General features: G+C 42.9%; 1 protein-coding gene across 6 annotated transcripts; it reads left to right on the top strand.

Moving 5' to 3' along the window:
- Positions 1 to 3,626: 3,626 nt before the first annotated feature.
- Positions 3,627 to 20,025, top strand: NDUFAF1 (NADH:ubiquinone oxidoreductase complex assembly factor 1). 6 transcript variants are annotated; one of them, XM_049104401.1, is made up of 6 exons: positions 3,627 to 4,182; positions 7,020 to 7,668; positions 11,658 to 11,843; positions 15,041 to 15,222; positions 19,202 to 19,276; positions 19,799 to 19,856. In XM_049104401.1, exons 2-6 carry the CDS (start codon positions 7,093 to 7,095, stop codon positions 19,833 to 19,835), a joined length of 1,056 nt encoding a protein of 351 aa, XP_048960358.1. In that variant the 5' UTR covers positions 3,627 to 4,182; positions 7,020 to 7,092; the 3' UTR covers positions 19,836 to 19,856. The 6 variants fall into 6 exon arrangements, 5 of the variants coding, with proteins under 5 accessions (XP_048960358.1, XP_048960357.1, XP_025328911.1 ...); XM_049104400.1 differs by having other exon boundaries at positions 3,631 to 4,061; XR_007407447.1 differs by lacking the exon at positions 15,041 to 15,222 and adding an exon at positions 13,936 to 14,103 and having other exon boundaries at positions 3,666 to 4,061; positions 19,799 to 19,837.
- Positions 20,026 to 20,122: the final 97 nt, after the last annotated feature.

Raw genomic sequence — 20,122 nt, 5'->3', positions numbered from 1 at the left:
AAAATGATTAAAATGGTCAATTTAATGTAGATTTCATCACAATTAAAAAAGCATACAAACTTAATGAAGATCAGGCCTGGAAATGCCAATCAGAAATTGGAACTATTAAGTCTGTCCAATTCTTGCACCCTAGTAAGGGAGGTTAAGCCAAAAGCAGTTCAGGTTGAAGAAATTTGTGATGGTACGGTAGATGCAGCAGCTTTTTCCCAAATCCAAGTCAGGCTTGTGACTGTGATTGTAAAGGAGAGTGAGTAGAATAGCCTTGGTGTAAAGTGACTGTCATGCTCACATATTGGTGGGGGATGGATTGGGGTTCCCTACCTGAAAGTCAACTAAGACAAAAGCCATAGAAAAAGAACATGCCTGGGGTGCCTGGGTGGCTCAGTCAGTTAAGCGCCTGCCTTTGGTTCAGGTCCTGATCTCAGGGTGAGGGTAGTCTGCTTCTTCCTCTCCCTCGGACCCTCCCTTCCCACTTGTGCACAGCTCATGCACTCTCCTCTCCTCTCTCTCAAGTAAATAAATAAAATCTTTTAAAAGAGGATAAGAAAAAAAGTATGTCTGTGTTCACAAATTTCTTTTTCTTTCTTTTCTTTTCTTTCTTTCTTTCTTTCTTTCTTTCTTTCTTTCTTTCTTTCTTTCTTTCTTTCTTCTTTCTTTCTTGTGTGTGTTCAGAAATTTCTTAAAGTGGCACCACAACAAGCTTGGTCTTCATGCTGCAGATAGAAATAGCTCCAAAAGAAGATAGAATTATTTTGTTTAATGGAAAATCTGCCTGACCACTATCAGCTCTTTCTAAATATGTGACCCTCCTCACCTAATAGTCTGGCTTCCCCATCAGGAGGGACTGTCCTGGGTAGATGGCTCTCAAATTGGCCTTATTCTTTGTTGTAGATGAATAAACAGACATTCTGGCTTGTTATTTCTCCTCCTATGAACTTGCTTTTTTTTTCTTAAAAAAATCTGAGTAAACAGATACAATTAAGTTCCTGGACTAGCAAAGCAGAGAGCGAATCATGGATCTGTAGCGATACCACCATGACCCCAAACTCCCATGAGGTAATATCCCTTTCTGAAATACTTCATCTCCTCTCCCTAGATTATGCCCTTACCTTAAGCTTGATTAGACTCCACAGAGAGATGCAACTCTTGAATCATATTTCGAATCATATTGAAATATTCTTTGCTGACCTGTGTCACCACAGCCCTTCCTGAAGATTTTCATGATATTTGTCTTTTGTTTGGCCTCTTGAGGCAGTATCCACTGGTCTAAAATTGTGCAGATTACTGTAGAGGATATATATTTTAAAGTATATGACAAAATTACTACTTTCAAAGTTTTTACCCTCCTGGTCAAGAGAAAAGGCTTGTACACATAAAGGAATGAATGAGCAGTTTAGGAATGTTTATTTTATTTATTTATTTTTATTTTTAAAAAGTATTATTTCTTAAAGATTTTATTTATTTATTCACGAGAGACACAGGCAGAGGGAGAAGCAGACTCCGTGCAGAGAGCCCGATGCAGGACTCGACCCTGGGACCCTAGGATCATGCCCTGGGCCAAAGGCAGACGCTCAACCGCTGGGCCACCTAGGGATCCCTAGGCATGTTTATAATCTAGTTTTCATTTGAACACAATTAAGTGCCGGTGTCCCAATATAAAGCATAACTATTATAGGGTTTCAGAAGGACAGCAATCATTATGAAATGAACCCATCAAGGAAAATTTTTAAAGATTTTATTCATTGGGGGACGCCTGGGTGGCTCAGTGGTTGAGCGTCTTGCCTTCGACTCAGGGCCTGATCCCAGGGTCCTAGGATTGAGTCCCACATTGGGCTCCCTGCATGGAGCCTGCTTCTCCCTCTGCCTGTGTCTCTGCCTCTCTCTCTGTCTCTCATGAATAAATAAAATATTTTAAAAAAAGATTTTATTCATTGGGACATTGGGGGGCTCAGCGGTTGAGCATCTGTCTTCTGTTCAGGGCATGGTCCTGGGTCCGGGGATCGAGTCCCTCATCGGGCTTCTTGCAAGGAGCCTGCTTCTCCCTTTGTCTGTGTCTATGCCTCTCTCTGTGTGTGACTCATGAATAAAGGAATAAAATATTTATTCATAAACACACGTAGAGGCAAAGACATAGGCAGAGGGAGAAGCAGGCTCCCTGCCGGGAGCCCCATGTGGACTCCATCCCAGGACCCTGGGATCACGACCTAAGCCAAAGGCAGACGCTCAACACTTGAGCCACCCACGTGCCCTCAGTAGGGAAAATTTTAAAGGAAAATGGGATTTAAGGTGTATTCAGAACAGGTGTAGTCAATTTATCAATTAGGACTTATTGGTTGCAAGTGGTAGAAACCCAACTCAGATTAATTTAGGTAAAATGAATTTATTGGTGCTTAGAAATTAGGGAAAGGCTAAATGGCCAACCCATAGAAAGATAATAGAAGCAGCTGAGCCTCAGAAACAACTGAAACTGGCAATATAAATGCTGCATGAGACTTCTTTTATCTCCCATTACTGTTTCTCTCTGCACCTTGATTTTATTTTCTCTTGCTTCAAATAATTTTCCTTCACAGTATTACCAGCCAGCTCATGAGTGGAAATAGACACACTGTTGTGTCCAGAGGAGGGCAATCAATAGATTGAATGTCAGTTTGTATAAGGGCAATAGCTATGGAGGTATTACTGGGTTTGGAGGGAAGGAGTGAAAGCTCAGACAACAGAATTCAGTAGCATTTAGGGTCTGTGAGAAGAGGTTTAAGAAAAGGTTTTAAGAGGGGGGGGGGCTCTGGGGAGCTCAGTCTGCTTCTCCCTCTGTCCCCTCCCCTCATTCTCTCAAATAAGATCTTAAGAATAAGTATACCTTCTTTGGAAAAAAAAAAAAGGTTTTAAGGCAAGGATTTCCAGTTTAGAAGGATGTGGGCATTTACAGAAACAGGGACTATAAGAGGAGTTAGTGCAGGTAAATGTGATACATTCAGTTTTAGATATAGAGCATTTGAGATGCCAGTGCTGTATCCCTCAGCTGGAACTGCTATCAAGAAAGGTTGGAAATATATGCTGGGATTTAGGGAAGGAGATAAAATTGTATATAACTCATATTTGAAACAAGAAAAGAGGAAGGCACAATCTGGGCTTTGGAGACAACCCACATTTCAGGTCGTAGGAAGAGAGTCAGTGGAGGAGGCAGCTGGGAGAAGGCTGGAGACGGTAAGAAAGAGAACCGGGCAAGTGTAGGGTCCAGAAAAGTCAAAGGCAGAATTTCAAGAAAGAAGAGGTGGTGGCATGGAAACAAGTGGTGGAGAAACTTGGAAATGCCAGTGTCTTTCCGAACCCTGGAGAAGAAGGGAGTTAGCTGCCAGGGGCTGCAATTCATTCACATGGTAGCTGAGAGCTTAATTCCTACTCTTACGAGGGAACAGCGCGGTTCTGGACGCGAGAAGCTCACCGCGTGGCAGAGGGAGTGAGAAGCGAATGAACACTTCAGATCCGGTGTTGAAAGTGCTTAAACAGAGGTGTGCGTAAGATGCCGCAGAGGGCCTGCCGGTGGGCGGCCCCGCTGGGCGGGGTTGCGGGGGGCCGCTCCAGGGGGTCGGGTCCTCTGAGGCGGTTGCGGGGAGCGGCGGCCCGCGGGGACCCTGGAGCCCGAGGTCCCAAGGACGTTAGCAGCATCGAGGTCCTATTTGAAACACGCGAGGTGGAGTTTGCAGCCTGAGGGAGGGATGCAGAAAGAGGAGAAAAGCTTCATCTAAATTCTCCCTCCCGCTTGCTCAGAGCAGAAACCATCTGGAAGGGGTCGTAGCCGAGGCTTTTGCCACCGGCGTCGCAAAAGCCTCAATTCGCCGGACTCTGGGAACCTTGTTACGCTTCTCCCGCCTGTATGTCGGCGGAACGCTAGAGCCGTAAGGCCTGGTTCGGCCGGACTGGAAAAGCAGATGGACCTGCACGAGGAACGTGGCGCACCCGGCCGGGGAAAGTGGAGGACCGGGAGGAAGCCAGTGGGGGGCGCCGGCGGCGGAGACCGGCTGTGGGCGCGCGGGGTCTCGGGGGCAGCGCAGCCCCAGCAGGTGAGGGCCAAGGGGGTCGCCTCGCCGCGGCAGACCGCCCGGGCCGCTCCCCCGAGTCGAGCCGGGAGTCAAACACCGGGGCCGGGAGCCGGTTTTGCCTCTTAGAGCTGTGTGACCTCCGGTGATGTATCCTTGGACCCCTGTTCCTTGCCCCTGATCGCCTCTCCCACGGCTGCTGTGAGGCGCCGGCGAGCTGTACTTCGAGCCTTGTGGGCGCCTCGTAGGCCCTGCTCGTGCAACCTCGACGGAGGCTGCGCTCTTCGCTCCGGGTTACGTTGCGGTCAGACTTGGCCAACCTCGGCCCCGCGTTTTACTTTATGGTTATTGGTAAAACTACGAAACCTATTATATTTGTTGAGTATTAGAGAAGTAACAGCTCTACCGAGGGCTTGGAAAATATTCTGAATATATTACTCATAATCCCATCATTCTATATACACGACTTTAAGCTTTTTTCTCCCTTACATCTTTTTTTGGTACACTTTGATGCTTGTAATATTAGTATATATGCAATTTTGATTCCTTATTTGCCACGTAGTAGTGTAGCCTACAAATGGGGCTCACGAGAATCCTTTTTTTTTAAGATTTTTTTTTTTTTTTTTACAAGATTTTATTTATTCATGAGAGACACACAGAGAGGGAGAGAGACAGGCAGAGGGAGAAGCAGGCTCCATGCAGGGAGCCCGACGTGGGACTCGATTCTGCGACTCCAAGATCACACCCTGGGCCGAAGGCAGCGCCAAACCGCCGAGCCACCCAGGCTGCCCTCATGAGAATCTTTTTTTATGATTGTACAAATTCCGTTTTATGGGATTATTGTTTACCAAATTCCTTTATTTTTTTAAAAGATTTTATTCATGAGAGACAGAGGGAGAAGCAGGCTCCGTGCAGGGAGCCGGATGTGGAACTCCATCCCGGGACTCCAGGAACACGCCCTGGGCTGAAGGCAAGCACTAAACCGCTGAGCCACCCAGGGATCCTCTCCCTGCTTCTTCTTCTTTGTTTTTTTTTAGATGTTTTATTTGAGAGAGCAGAAAATACAAGGGGGGAGAAGCAGAGGAGAGGGAGAAACAGACACCCTGCTGAGCAGGGTGCTTGATATGGTGCTTGATCCCAGGACCTCGAGATCATGATTTGAGCCCAAGACAGATGCTTAACCAACTGAGCCACCCAGGCACCCATATTTTTTTTTTTTTTAAGATTTTATTAAAATGAGCATGGAATCAGGGATGGGGGAGGAGAGAGGAGGAGGAGACTCTGGCTGAGCAAGAAACCTGTTGTAGGGGTGGTGGCTGCAAGCCCGGAGTACAGTAGTTGAGAAAAGAGAGTGGTGATCTAATGTGGGGAGTGAGGGAGCAGAGGCATTCTAGAAGGTTGACCACCTTTGTGTTGTAGTTTAGTGGTCTGGGTGCCATTTTTTTTTTAAATTTTTATTTATTTATGATAGTCACAGAGAGAGAGAGAGAGGCAGAGACATAGGCAGAGGGAGAAGCAGGCTCCATGCACTGGGAGCCCGATGTGGGATTCGATCCCGGGTCTCCAGGATTGCGCCCTGGGCCAAAGGCAGGCGCCAAACCGCTGCGCCACCCAGGGATCCCAAGGCTTTCTGTTTTTGTTTTCAGTGTCCTCTTTAGTTAGTCATTTAGTGCCATGTTCTGACTAGTGGGTGAATTTTTGTATTTCTTCTCTCCTGGTCTTTGGGCCAAGACAGGAGGAAGACAGAGAACTTGACATTGCATATTTTATTCCTTTTAGGGGTAGATGGAGTAAGTAGGAAAGATGACTATTTAGCCAAAGTTGTTATTTTATTAGAGCTATAGAATTTATATTTCTGATATTTTACGTGTAGAAGCAGGAGCATGTAGTAGAAGGACTTCAGGCTAGGGTTCTAGTTCTAGCCTCCATAGTGATTAGTATTGTGAGCTTAGGCAAGTCACTTCACCTGTTGTCTTGTCTTATGAGATAATACATGTCAGGTGGTTTGAAGATAATCAAAATAGTATTTAAATGTGGTATTAGTGTTAATGTTGTTTAGGTTCTATCTTTGTGGATCTTGGACTAGCAGCTTGTTAAACATGAAGAATCATGGGGATTTTATCAGACTTGATCAGAGAATGCTCTTAGAGCTGTCATTCCATCTGATCTTCAGAAGAATCCTTTAAGGTAGGTAGAGGAGTTGTTAACAGAGCCTTACCCCCAAGGAAATGGAGACTTCAGAAGATCAGTAGCTTTACCTGAGGATAAAGAGCTTGACTAGGTTTAGCAGTCTGAAATTGCCAGTATTCAATATACTTATAACCTAATAAGTGGGCACGTTTTCTGACTCCACATACAATACACAGTCTAGTCCCTTTTTTTTTTTTTTTTTTCTAGTCCCTCTTTTTATAGATGAAGTCCTAAAGTGTTGTCAGCTTAGATCTGGAGCGAATTAGTTGAATATTCTATTTTAGGAATCACTGATTTCTTTAAAAATCCAGCATCAGGGGTGCCTGCGTGGCTCACTTGGTTAAGCATCTGCCTTCAGCTAAGGTCATGATCCCTGGGTCCTGGAGTCAAGTCCTGCATCAGGCTCCCTGCCAAGCCTGCTTCTCCCTCTCCCCTCTGTTCATGCTGTCTGTCTGTCTGTCTCTCAAAGAAAATCTTAAAAAAAAAATCCAGCGTAAAAATTTGCTTTAAGATTGACACAACCTTATGAAGTGCATAACTGAATTATTTTGGGGTCAATAATTAACTCTGTGAAGGGGGTCTTTGTTTTTTTGCCTGTTGGTGTTTTTTCACAAGGCAGTGGGATGCTTCACGTACAGCACAAACAATATTCTGCTCATAATAGGCTCTGGGTAAATGTTTACAGAATTAGAAAATAAGTTGCTGAATTTCACAACGCAATCTGTGTTGCATTTGAAATTGTGATGCATTCATTGCTACCCTGGTAACTGTTCAATGTCTTTTCTGTTCTAGGTGCAATTGTGGTGTTAGAAGCTTCTTTCCATTATAGCCCAGGGAGAAATTTACATTTGGACTTTATCGTACCATGGCTTTGGTTCTCAAATTTCTGAATGGTACTTATATTTTCAGAAAATGCCCAAAGCCAAATGTTGCCTCATGTCCATTTTTGGGTACTCATTTTGTAGACTATTGTTCTAGTAGTCTTCAGAAGCCTGTAGCTGCTCCTGGCAAAACCTCCTCTCAGAGGAATTCTGAAGGAGATTTGCAGGGACATCACCAGAGAGAAGCTGCTTTGGATATAACCTCTCCTGAGGAGAAGCCTTTAGTTAGTTTTGATAAAGCAATTAAAGATGAAATAAAGGACCAGTTTAGGCGTTTGAAGGATGATATTGTGAATCATTGGATAGGCCCCGAAGGCCGCCCTCTGCATGAGGTCTTGTTGGAACAAGCCAAGGTTGTCTGGCAGTTCCGAGGAAAAGAAGATTTAGATAAGTGGATGGTGACTTCTGATAAGACTATTGGAGGCAGAAGTGAAGTGTTCCTGAAAATGGGCAGGAATAATCAGAGTGCATTGCTCTATGGGACTCTGAGCTCTGAGGCACCTAAGGACGGGGAAAGTGGCCGCAGTGGGTACTGTGCAATGATATCCAGGATTCCAAGGGTAAGTGAAGCCCCAGAGCCTGTTTTCTAGTGAACTGGGGTGAATTTCATTGTAGCATGAACCGTAGCATATGGGTTTTGTTTCTGTAAATCAACACACCTGGCAGGTCATTTGTGAATGGGGTTAAGTAACTACTGGGCACATGTGTAAAGCAGAAGCATAAGGGGGAAGTGGTTCCTGAGAACCAGAATGGGGCCGTTCTTATGTTTGAGGAGCCCTGAGAAGTCAGACATTTAAACAGTTGATTTGGGGAGATTTCCCTAGTAGGCCACACACCCTGTGATGGCCAGAGGTTCCTTAGAGCAGATGTAGGTTCAGCCTGTTGCTTTTTTTTTTTTTTAAGTAAACTTTTTATTTTAGGATAGTTTTAGTTTTACAGAAGAATTGTACAGATAGTACAGAAAGTTCCATATGCCCCTCATTCATCTTCTCCAACTCTTGCCACCTTACATTGATGTAATACATTTGTCACAACTGAGAAACCAACATTGGCGGATTCCTCTTAATTCCAGACACTATTTGGATTTCACTAGTTTTTCTGCTTAAGCCCATCTGGGACACCACATTACATCCAGTTGTCATGTTTCCTTAGGCTCCTTAGTCTCCTGGTCTGTGATAGCTTTTTAGTCTTTCCTTATTTTTCATGAGGATTGAGAAATTCTAGTCTGGTATTTTGTGGACTGACCCTCAATTTGGGATTTTCTGATGTTTTTCTCCCTGTAAGACTGGGTTTCTGGGCTTTTAGATAGAATACCACAGAGTTGAAATACCCTTCTCATCACTCCTATTGGGTACATGCTACCAACATGACTTAACACGAATGTGTTCGCCATGATCACCTGGCCAAGATAGTGTTTGCCAGGGTACTCCATTGTTAAGTTACTATTTCCCCTTCTTTTCATACTTTGTTCTGTAGAAGCAAGTCAGTAAGTGCATCCTACATTCAAGGCATGGGGTAGGGCATGGGTTTAAGTTGTATCTTGTGAAAGGGTGGAATTTACATAAATTATTTGGGATTCTTCAAAGAGGAAAATTTTTTTCTCCCACATTTTTTATTTAGTTAGGCAGTCATTTTGTATGGACTCAAAAGTCTGGTTATAATCCAATACTATGTTTTTTATTTTGTTGCTCAGATTCTTCCAGCTTTGGCAATTGGCAGCTCTTTCAGGTTGGCTTTTGTCCCTTTGACATGCCTCCATTTTTTTGTTTGTTTGTTTGTTTTTTAGTACTTTCTTGCACTACAAGATATGCTCTAAGCACATCTTGTATTTTCTGTAGAAAATTCCATAGAATTAGCCATTTCTTGAAAAAGCCCTGATTCTTCTTTTTGGAGATCTAGGCACTGGTTTGTTTGTTGCTACTGGGTTGACATTACTTCCAGGACCTCTCAGTGGCCTCAGCAGGAAATACAGGGATGTGTACCAACCCTTTGGAAACATGTCTGTAATTATTTCTATATCTGTAGTAAACTAAATATGAGTTTATACTGTGCTCGAACTCTAATCCAGTAGTACCATGTGGTTCATTCTGGGCTTCTCCCTCTTATCTATAATTTTCTTCTCTGATAGTGAGAAATCTGTCTCCCATCACTTGCCATCATTTTACCTATTGATTCATCCCCAGTGTATGTAGGAAGCAGTTTCAGAACTTTTAGCCCATAACTCTGTGAGAAACCATTTTACCAACCAGAATATAGTGTTTATATATAGTTTCTTTGTCTTTAGCCTTATAGTTTCTAATCAGAGCAGTTTTCCACAGTTACTTAGATTGGCTTCTTTGTCTCATCATCAACTTACGGCTTTTTGCAAATTTGCTGTTGAGGTGTTGTTCCAGGGCTGCCTGGACAAGCTTCCATGCCTGGCCTCGGCCACAGCCCTGGGGTATTTGCTTGGGCATTGTGCTTTACAGAGAAAGGCAAATGATAGGGATGGTCTTAGGCTCCCTCCTTCCAGATGAGAAAGAAAGGTATGTGTTCTTTCAGAGACCTATGCGTACAAAGGGTGTGTGTGTGTGTGTGTTTCAGTGCCTGAAATCCACAGAATGGATTGGTCATTCCACAGTAGAAAATACTTCTATAGCTAGATACACCTGGGGGGTATTGCAAATAGGTGATAAAATTTATTAAGTGTGCCCTGCCAGTCCTTGTGCTACTTCATATACATTTACGTATATACATCCCTTTAATTCCTCACAACTATCCTCTAAGGTATGGTCATCCTTATTTTACAGATGAGGAAACTGAGGCTTTGGGAGATTTAGTAACTTGACTAAGGTTATACAGCTAGTTGAGGCACCTAGGTGGCTCAGTTGGTAGAGCAGTGGACTCTTGGTTTCGTCTCAGATTATAAGGGTGAAGTTGGCCTGTCTTCCTCCGTCCCCCTTTCCTCTTCTTCCCTCCCCTCCCACTCACATGTACGGTGTGTGCAGACTTTCTCTCTTTAAAAAAAAAAATTTAAAAAGACAGCTAGTAAATAATAGTTCATATGTGAGTATTCTTGAAATCAGATTATTTTTGCGATTGGTATAAACAAACACCTTTGTTAATTAATACTACAATTCACTTCTCCTGAGACAGTATAGGTAGTTGTTAAGAATACAAATTTTGGGGCAGCCCCAGTGGCACAGTGGCTTAGCGCCGCCTGCAGCCCAGGGCGTGATCCTGGAGACCCGGGATCGAGTCCCACATCAGGCTCTCTGCATGGGGCCCGCTTCTCCCTCTGCCTGTGTCTCCTCTGCCTCTGTCTCCCTTTGTGTGTGTGTGTGTGTGTGTGTGTGTGTGTGTGTGTGTGTGTGTGTGTTTGTGTATGTGTATGTGTGTATGTGTCTCTGGAAAAAAAAAATACAGATTTTGGAGTTAAATGGCACTGGATCTACCACTGCCTAGTTGAGTGCTCAGTTTCTTCATCTGTAAGATGGAGCACAATGAAAGTATGTATCTCATAGGGCTGTGAAGATGAAATTACGCCTGTACAGTGCTTAAGGTAAGTTTTCAGTGGGTATTATAAAATAGCAGGGTTTTTTTTTTTAAAGATTTATTTATTTATTTATTTATTCATTCATTCATTCATGATAGACCTAGAGGGGGGCGGGGGCAGAAGGAGCCCTACGCGGGACTCAATCCCGGGACTCAATCCCGGGACTCCAGGATCGCGCCCTGGGCCAAAGGCACGCGCCAAACTGCTGAGCCACCCAGGGATCCCCTAGTTTTTTTTTTTTTTTTTTTTTTTTAAGATTTTATTTGTGAGAGAGAGTGAGAGAGTGCACAGGGGGAGGGGCAGAAGGAGGGAGAGAAGGGGACGCTCCTGCTGAGTAGGGAGCCCAACTTGGGGCTCGATCCTAGGACCCTGGGATCATGACCTGAGCTGAAGGCAGACACTTAACTGGTTGAGCCACCCAGGTGCCCCTAAAATAGCAGTTTTAAAACTTGAGCTCTTTCATAGTTTTCTGATTTCTGGGAAGGCAGCTGTCATGCGCACTCATGTTTCATAGGATGGGGGGAAAAAAGGTATATATAGTAATTCATTTTCATTCATTGATACAAGTGAGTGCCTGCCACACATCAATACTGTCCTGGGCCAATCCTGTCTTGAACATTACCTTAGAAACATAAAACTGTGTCAGTATTTTTTTTTTTTAATTTTTATTTATTTATGATAGTCTCACAGAGAGAGAGAGAGGCAGAGACACAGGCAGAGGGAGAAGCAGGTTCCATGCACCGGGAGCCCAACGTGGGATTCGATCCCGGGTCTCCAGGATCGCGCCCTGGGCCAAAGGCAGGCGCCAAACCGCTGCGCCACCCAGGGATCCCTGTGTCAGTATTTTGTATTAAAATAAGAGTCACCAGATATATCTGCCTTCTTATGGTGGTAGAAAGCCAAAAAGACAGAAAAATGCGTAGTGGATCCTTTTGATGCTGCAAAAAGATGTTGACTCACATTTTGCTAATAGTGGAAAATGAGATGAAATTAATTTTCCTTTCTGTACCTTAGGGCCCTTTTGAGAGAAAGAGGGCTTATGATTGGTCCCAGTTCAACACTCTGTATCTCCGTGTACGTGGAGATGGTCGGCCTTGGATGGTGAATATCCGAGAGGACACGGATATAGTGCAAAGGAAGAATCAGATGTACAGTTACTTCATGTTCACCCGTGGGGGTCCCTACTGGCAGGAGGTCAAGGTAACAGCACAAGTCTTTACTGTGAATGAAAATGAAGTCTTTTGAGATCATGGTTATTCTGTAGTTTGGTTCCTTTGTTTTCCTTATTAATCCCTCTTGGAAGGTGTGGAAAGGGAAAGAAGGAAGATGACTTAGGGGTGAGATTTATATAATTGAGTTTTTCTTTCCTTAATATAAATGTTAGTTTCCTAACCAGTAAATACTTTTGATAAGGCTGTGGCCTGGTCCATGCTAAGTCACGGGTACATCTCTGCTCTGGGCGAAATAGATGTTTAAGTTTCTGCCGTATCCCCTCTTCCAGGCAACTCTACTAAGCTAGTACTCCTAGCCTAGTAGAAAAGCTCCCTTAAGAGCAATAAATACTTGATATTTTACAATCATGAAATTTTAATTTACTTCTTGGTAATATAATACTTTGTGAGAAGAAGCTTTGAGAAGTTAAAATATATATATATTTTATATATATATATAAAAACCTGGAGGAAAATAAGTAGAAATTCAGGAAATGAATTTCAACTGCCCATTCTTTTTTTCTGCCTAATGAAGGTTTTTAATCCAGAAGATCAAAGGAAAGTCCCCATTTTGCTTATAGTTAAACCTGTGGGTCATTCTGGATCCCTTCTCCCTCATCCCACAAATAGCCTGTTAACAAATCCTGTCACCTATACTTCTGAAATACACCCAGAGTCTGACCATTTCTGACTGTCTCTCCCACTGTCACCCTAGTCCAGGCCTTTGGATTACTACAGCGGCTCCTTTATTGACTTCCTTTGTTCTCTTGCCTCCTAAAATCCACTCTCTATACAGCAGTCAGAGATGATCTAATGCATAGTGCAGATTACAGCACTCACATGCTTAAAACCCTCCAGTGGCTTCCCCTTACAAGTAGAATAAAGCCCAAACTCCTCAACACAGCCTGCTGGGACTACAGTATCCGACCTCTGTCTTTATCCTCCGTCTCCCCGCCTCTCTCCCTCCTCCATACTGGCCCCTTTTCTGTGTATCATACCTAACAAGCTCACCTCCATCTCAGAGCCTTTGTGCTTCGTGTTGTATCTGCTGGTGTTGTGTGCTCGTATCTTCACCTGCTTCCTCTCCTCTTTCCTGTCACTCACCCCTCAGCTCAAAATTTACCTCAGAGAGGCCTGACCCCTGTAGCTAGAGTTACACCCTCTAACCCAGTCACTTTGAGTAACATTACCCTGTTTCTTTTTTTTAAGACTTATTTATTTAAGAGAGGAGGGGGAGGGCAGGGGGAAGAGAGAGAATATATTTCTAGCAGCCTCCTCACTGAGCGGGGAGCCTGACGGGGGCTTGATTTATGACTCTGAGATCATGACCTGAGCTGAAATCAAGAACTGGACACCTAAACCGACTAAACCACCCAGGCGCCCCTCTTTTTAATTTTTTTCATGAAACGACTTACTAGGTAAAATTATTTTGTTCCTTAACTTTTCCCTTTGTTTATTGTCACTGGAGCATAGATTCTGTAAATTCTGAGAGCAAGGATCTTGTCTGTATTGTTTGTGGCTATTTGCCCTGCACCTGCAACAGTGCCTAGCATATAATAGGCAATAAGTACTGGATACAGATTTCTGCAGTAATAACGATACATAAAAAATTATTATGTAACACTTGTATATAAATAATATATATACTAAATTACGAAAACAGGGATTTCATATAGAAAATTTGAAAAACAGCAAAAAGGAAACAAATGTAATACCACCACTCAGAGGCAAAATACTTCTGGTGTGTACCTTAATATTTTTGTTTATACTTTTTTTTTTTTTTACTAAGATTTTATTTATTATTCATCAAGACACAGAGAAGGGCAGAGACCTAGGCAGAGGCAGAAGCAGGCTCCCTGGAAGAAGCCCGGTGCAGGACTCGATCCCAGGACCCTGGGATGGTGACGTGAGCTGAAGGCAGATGCTTAACCAACAGAGCCACTCAGGCGACCCTATTTTTACATCACTTTATTTTACTATATAAGTAGACCAGAATTTACTTAGTTCATCCTCTATTATTGTACATTTAAATTATTTTCAGAGTTTTTCACTGTTGTACCAATTTTTTTTTTTTTTTAAAGATGTATTTATTCATGAGAGAGAGACAGAGAGAAGCAGAGACACAGGCAGAGAGAGAAGCAGGCTCCATGCAGGAAGTCTGATGTGGGACTCCAGGATCATGCCCTGGGCAGAAGGGAGGCGCTCAACCACCGAGCCACCCAGGCATCCGTGTTGTACCAAATTCTGAAGTAAATATCCCTATTTTCTTAGGAGATATTCTTACAAATAACATTCCTAAAATAAATTATATGTACATTTTTAAGGCCTTTGCACAGAGTCAAATTATTCTGTAGTATTATTACCATTTAATAGTTAACAATTTCTTCCCTGAAAATACATATAATCTTAATCTTTGGAAAGAATAGCTGTTTGGAACAGCTCTTTAAATTATTGAGGGAAAGTGTTGGGGAAGAGATTTTTCTCTAATTGAAGTATTATTGAGGTTCAATGTTACATTAGTGTCAGATATACAGAATAGTGATTCAGCATTTATATACATTACTCAGTGGTCAACACCACAGTGTAGTCATGAGATTTTTATTTTTTTAAAGGATTTTATTTATTTGAGAGAGTATGCATGAGTAGTGGGAAGGGGCAAAAGGAGATGGAGAAGCAGACTCCCTGCTCAGCAGGGAGTCCAAAGTGGGGCTTGATCCCAGGACCCTGAGATCATGACCTAAGTCAAAGGCAGACATTTAACTGACTGAGCCACCCAGGTGTACCCCAAGAAGTTTTTAATTAAATGTTACTAACTGCTTTTCACTTCTCCCTGAATAATTGTGTAGTAATAATTCTCCTGTAGGAGCAAGATGCTCAACTATTTAATTATAGAAAATAGGAAAATTATGGGAAAATTATATAGTTTACTGTCACTTGTAGAGAGCAACTGGTCATCCTTTTTTTTTTTTTTTAAAGATTTTATTTATTCGGGATCCCTGGGTGGCGCAGTGGTTTGGCGCCTGCCTTTGGCCCAGGGCGCGATCCTGGAGACCCGGGATCGAATCCCACGTCGGGCTCCCGGTGCATGGAGCCTGCTTCTCCCTCTGCCTGTGTCTCTGCCTCTCTCTCTCTCTGTGACTATCATAAATAAATAAAAAAAATTAAAAAAAAATAAAAAAAAAAAAGATTTTATTTATTCATGAGAGACACACACAGAGAGGGGCAGAGACACAGGCAGAGGGAGAAGCAGGCTCCATGCAGGAAGCCCGATGTGGGACTCCATCTCGGGTCTCCAGGATCACGCCCTGGACTGAAGGTGGCGCTAATCTGCTGAGCCACCGGGGCTGCCCTCATCCTTTTCTTTTAATGTAAGATTTAATGTTCTTTCTTAGCTTTATTCTCCAGCTAAAAAAAAATCCATTTCCCTTGGTGTAGACAGTGGTCTTATAGAATTACACGTCAAAGACAAGAAGGGATTAGTTTGAGGGGATAGTGCGGGATGTGACACATGCTCCTTGAATGGCAAGCTGGTAGCCTTGATTCTATTTCCAAAATGTTTTGAATAATGAGGTAGATGAAATGCCAACATAGGATGCAAAATGAGAAGTTGATGGGGGGAGGAATCTCCTCCAGGTTTGTTTGACAGGAATCAAGGGAGCAGGTGAGATAGGATGTGACCATATTTATTTATTATTGATTTATCAACTTATTTAGATTTATTCAGAGCAAGTGAGCATGAGGGGTAGGGGTAGAGGAAGCGAGAATCTCAAGTAAATTTGATGTTGAGCAGGTAGCCTGACACGGTGTCCGTGTCCAACTCCGACTCGGGGCTCAGCACAGCACTCACTCTCACCACCCTGAGATTGTGACCTGAGTGGAAACCAAGAGTCCAGTGCTTAACTGAGCCACCCAGGCGCCCCTGGATATGACTGCATCTAAAGCTGTTGTGTATTGAGGGGATCCCTGGGTGGCTCAGCAGTTTAGCGCCTGCCTTTGGCCCAGGGTGTGATTCTGGAGACCCGGGATCGAGTGCCGCGTCAGGCTCTCCATATGGAGCCTGCTTCTCCCTCTGCCTGTGTCTCTGCCTCTCTCTCCTCTCTCTGGGTCTCTCATGAATAGATAAATAAAATCTTAAAAATAAAATAAAGCTGTTGTGTGAACAGTGTGATCTTTGCATAGTGGTGGGTTGGAATCTTTTATTTTTTTTTTAATTTTTATTTATTTATGATAGTCACACAGAGAGAGAGAGAGAGAGAGAGAGAGAGAGAGGCAGAGACATAGGCAGAGGGAGAAGCAGGCTCCATGCACCGGGAGCCCGACGTGGGATTCGATCCCGGGTCTCCAGGATCGCGCCCTGGGCCAAAGGCAGGCGCCAAACCGCTGAGCCACCCAGGGATCCCCTGGAATCAGTTTTGAATTGAGTTTTTATGTCAACAGGTGCTTTTGGTGATAACCTGAACACATTTTTTTAAAAATTCATTTTTGGGCAGCCCGGGTGGCTCAGAGGTTTAGCGCCACCTTCAGCCCAGGACCTGATCCTGGAGACCTGGGATCGAGTCCCGTGTCAGGCTTCCTGCATGGAGCCTGCTTCTCCCTCTGCCTGTATCTCTGCCTCTCTGTGTGTGTGTGTGTCTCTCATAAATAAATAAATAAAATCTTAAAATTCATTCTTTTTGGTTCAAAAATCAAAATTTAAAGTGATGTATAGTGAGAAGTCTCACTCCCACTCATGTCCCTGTCTACCCTTTTTCTGCCCACGCTCTATTGGTAGCCACTTTGAGTAGTTTCTTGTGTAACTTGGCAGTTTCGTTATGCACATAAAGCAAATGTGAGTACATAATCTTATTTTAATTTTTGTTTCACTCAAAAATAAAAATAGCATGCTGTGTGCATCTTCTGTGCTTATTATTTTTAAAGATTTTATTTATTTACTCATAGAGACACAGAGAGAGAAAGGCAGAGACACAGGCAGAGGGAGAAGCAGGCACCATGCAGAGCCTGATGTGGGACTCGATCCTGGGTCCCCAGGATCACGCCCTGGGCTGCAGGCGGCGCTAAACCGCTGTGCCACCGGGGCTGCCCTGTGCTTATTATTTTTAAAGTTTAAATCCTAGGGGTGCCTATGTGGCTCAGTTAAGTGCCTTACTCTTCATTCTGGCTCAGGTCATGATCTCAGGGTCATGAGATTGAGTCTAGCTGGGTAAGGAGCCTTCATAGAATTCCCTCTCTCCCTTTGCCCTCCACCCCTCTAAAAAATAAGTAAAATAAAATTTAAATCCTAGAGAGCTTCCGTATCACTGTGGAATTCTCCATTTTTTATTGTTTTGTTTGGTATTTTTTATTATATGGAAATCCTGTAGTTGATTTCTCTTTTAACAGACACTGAGTTGTTACAGATTGCTAGAAGTTTATTAGGTTTTTTTCTTTTTTCTTTTTTTTGGTGTTTTTAAAACTTGTGTTTATACTGTGGATTCTGTCTAGATCTTTATTAATACATTGTAGAGAGGTCTTCCCACTGTATCCTGTGTAGATCTGCATTAAGAAAATAGCTGCATAGTGTCAGTTGTATGGATGCACCACAACTTAATCGTTCCCCTAATTTTTCCTTTTTTTTTTTTTTTTTTAATTAGAGAAAGCTACATCTTTATGTATTTGGGAGAGTTTATCTGTAACATAAATTCCTAAAAAAAAAAAAAAGTGAAATTGGTAGGTCAAAGTTACAGCATTTCAAGATTTGCTTAATATTGCCATTAGTTTTCCATGTAAAACATTAACATAAACTTAGCAAGCTTCACATGGCCCACCTTTTTTTTTTTTTTTTTTTAAAGATTTTTATTCATAGAGACACAGAGAGAGAGGCAGAGACACAGGCAGAGGGAGAAGCAGGCTCCATGCAGAGAGCCCGATGCGGGACTCGATCCAGGGTCTCCAGGATCACACCCTGGGCTGCAGGCGGCACTAAACCGCTGCACCACCAGGACTGCCCATGGCCCACGTTTAATACCTCACAGTTTTGTTTTGTTTTGTTTTTTTTAAAGATTTTATTCACTTATTCATCAGAGAAACAGAGTCAGGCAGAGACACAGGCGGAGGGAGAAGCAGGCTCCTTGCAGGGAGCCTGACGTGGGACTTGGGTATCCAAGATCAGGCCCTGGGCTGAGGGCGGCACTAAAGAGCTGAGCCACCAGGGCTGCCCCATAGCTCACAGTTCAATAGGTCATGATTTGCGACTTAGTATGGCTGCATCCAATGCTCAGGTCCTTAGAAGGCTGAAATCAGGGTGTTGCCTGGGCTGTATTCCTTTCTGGAGGCTCTAGGGAAGAATCCACTTACAAGTTCATTCTGGTTATTGGCCCAATTCAGTTCCTATGATTGTAGGACTAACATCTTGGTTTCTGTACTGGTTGTCAGTGCCACTCTTAGCTCCTAGAAACTGCATGCAATCCTTGCCATTTCACTTCCTCTGTCTTCAGAGCCAACAGTAAAGAATCTCTCCCAGGGAGATACTTTTATCATCTTTTGCCAGTCCTTCTGTGGGCTCACCTGATTAAGTCAGGCCTACAGAGGATAATTTTCCCTCTATCAAGGTCAGGTGCTTTGGGACTTGACTTTACACAGTCCCTTCTCAGCATAAGAGGTTAGCGTGAATACCTGGAAGGTGTGTGGACAGAGAAGGTAGAAATCTTAGGGCCATCTTAGACTTGTCTCCCAGTTGCTGGCCACTCTCTTAAGAGTTGTACCATTTGCACACCTATCTGTCGTATACAAGTGTCCGTTTCTCCCTTTTCTCATGTTTTCCATTGGTGGTTTTTTTTTCTTTTAATTTTTATTTATTTATGATAGAGAGGGAGAGGCAGAGGGAGAGGCAGAGGGAGAAGCAGGTTCCATGCACCGGGAGCCTGACGTGGGATTCAATCCCGGATCTCCAGGATCGCGCCCTGGGCCAAAGGCAGGCGCTAAACTGCTGCACCACCCAGGGATTCCCCTCCATTGGTTGTTAAATCTTATCTATGAAAGGTTGTGTTTAGGATACTAGTTTTTTATCCATAAATGTTGCAAATATTTTTTCCCTAATTTATCCTTTGTTTTTGCTGTTGGAAGGTTGAATTGTACTGTATTTTCCTTTGGGACTTCTGGCTTAGAAAGGCTTTCATCTTTTTTCTTCTATTATTTCATTAAAAAAATTGTAAAAAAAAATTGTATCTATGACCCAAATGACTAGCTACTTGTCATAATGCCATGTATTAGAATTGTTAGAATTAAAATGTTAAACTTATCATTGCAATTCCATATAAATGCCTCATTTGCTTACATTTTAGCTCTGAAGTAAATGGTTTCTTTTTTCAGATTCCTTTCTCCAAATTTTTCTACTCTAATCAAGGAAGAATTCGGGATGCCCAATACCAGCTTTTGCTTGACAAGGTAACATTTTCCTGTACTTTCACTCAGAACTGTTATCGTTAGTGAACTAGAACTCCTTTGAGGATGATTTCAGTCCATTTTTGAGGGCTGGCAAATGAAAGATGAAAATGCTTATCAAGGCCACACCTGTTATTCCCACACAGAGGTTGACTCAGACCTATTCTGTGAGCCAAACCCCCATCTTGGAGGACTTGCAGTATGGTCATCCTTTCAGGCTGCCTACATTTTATTTTAGCTTCAAAATCAGAACAGTATTCCAGTTCAGGAGGGCTTCAAGGAACCTCCATTAGGCATCCATGCTGTCCTCACCAGTCTTAAGTGGCACTACTTTAAAGAAAGGGAAGAGGAAGTAGAAAATCAGCCCTGCACTTCCTCTTATGACTTGCTACAGCATATGACAACAGGGTATATATGCTAAGGGCTGATAGTGTAAAGACCCAACTATATTAATCACCTCATAGAACTTGAAAACTTAGAACAGTATCAGTGTATGAGAGTTTAATTAGTTTGTTTTAAATATAGATCTCTTCTATTGGATTCACCCTGGCTGATAAAGTAGATGGTCCATTCTTCCTGGAAATAGATTTTATTGGAGTGTTTACTGATCCAGCCCACACAGAAGAATTCGCCTATGAAAATTCTCCAGAGCTTAATCCAAGACTTTTTAAATAAAGATGGTAATTTTATACTATCAAATTAAGTAGTATTATCTATGATGATATGGACAAAATAAAGTATCTTCCAACCAACGGCTGGTATGTATTCCTTGAGACAAAGCTAAATGCTATTGCCAAAGGGCCACATGGAAGAAGACACAGCATGAAACTAGGTTCTAAACTGTAACTT

Source organism: Canis lupus, chromosome 30 (genome assembly GCF_003254725.2).
Source record: "Canis lupus dingo isolate Sandy chromosome 30, ASM325472v2, whole genome shotgun sequence".
NCBI classification, from domain to species: domain Eukaryota; kingdom Metazoa; phylum Chordata; class Mammalia; order Carnivora; family Canidae; genus Canis; species Canis lupus.
Note: the sequence above shows the minus strand (reverse complement) of the source record. Positions and strands in the feature narration are given on the sequence as shown.

What these genes read in the sequence shown, in the direction of transcription:
- NDUFAF1 (XM_049104401.1), top strand. Translation starts at nt 7,093, where the DNA reads ATGGCTTTGGTTCTCAAATTTCTGAATGGTACTTATATTTTCAGAAAA. An exon ending in TGATATCCAGGATTCCAAGG is followed by an intron (nt 7,669 to 11,657) that starts GTAAGTGAAGCC and finishes TCTGTACCTTAG; the next exon opens with GGCCCTTTTGAGAGAAAGAG. An exon ending in CCTCATCCTTTTCTTTTAAT is followed by an intron (nt 15,223 to 19,201) that starts GTAAGATTTAAT and finishes TTCTTTTTTCAG; the next exon opens with ATTCCTTTCTCCAAATTTTT.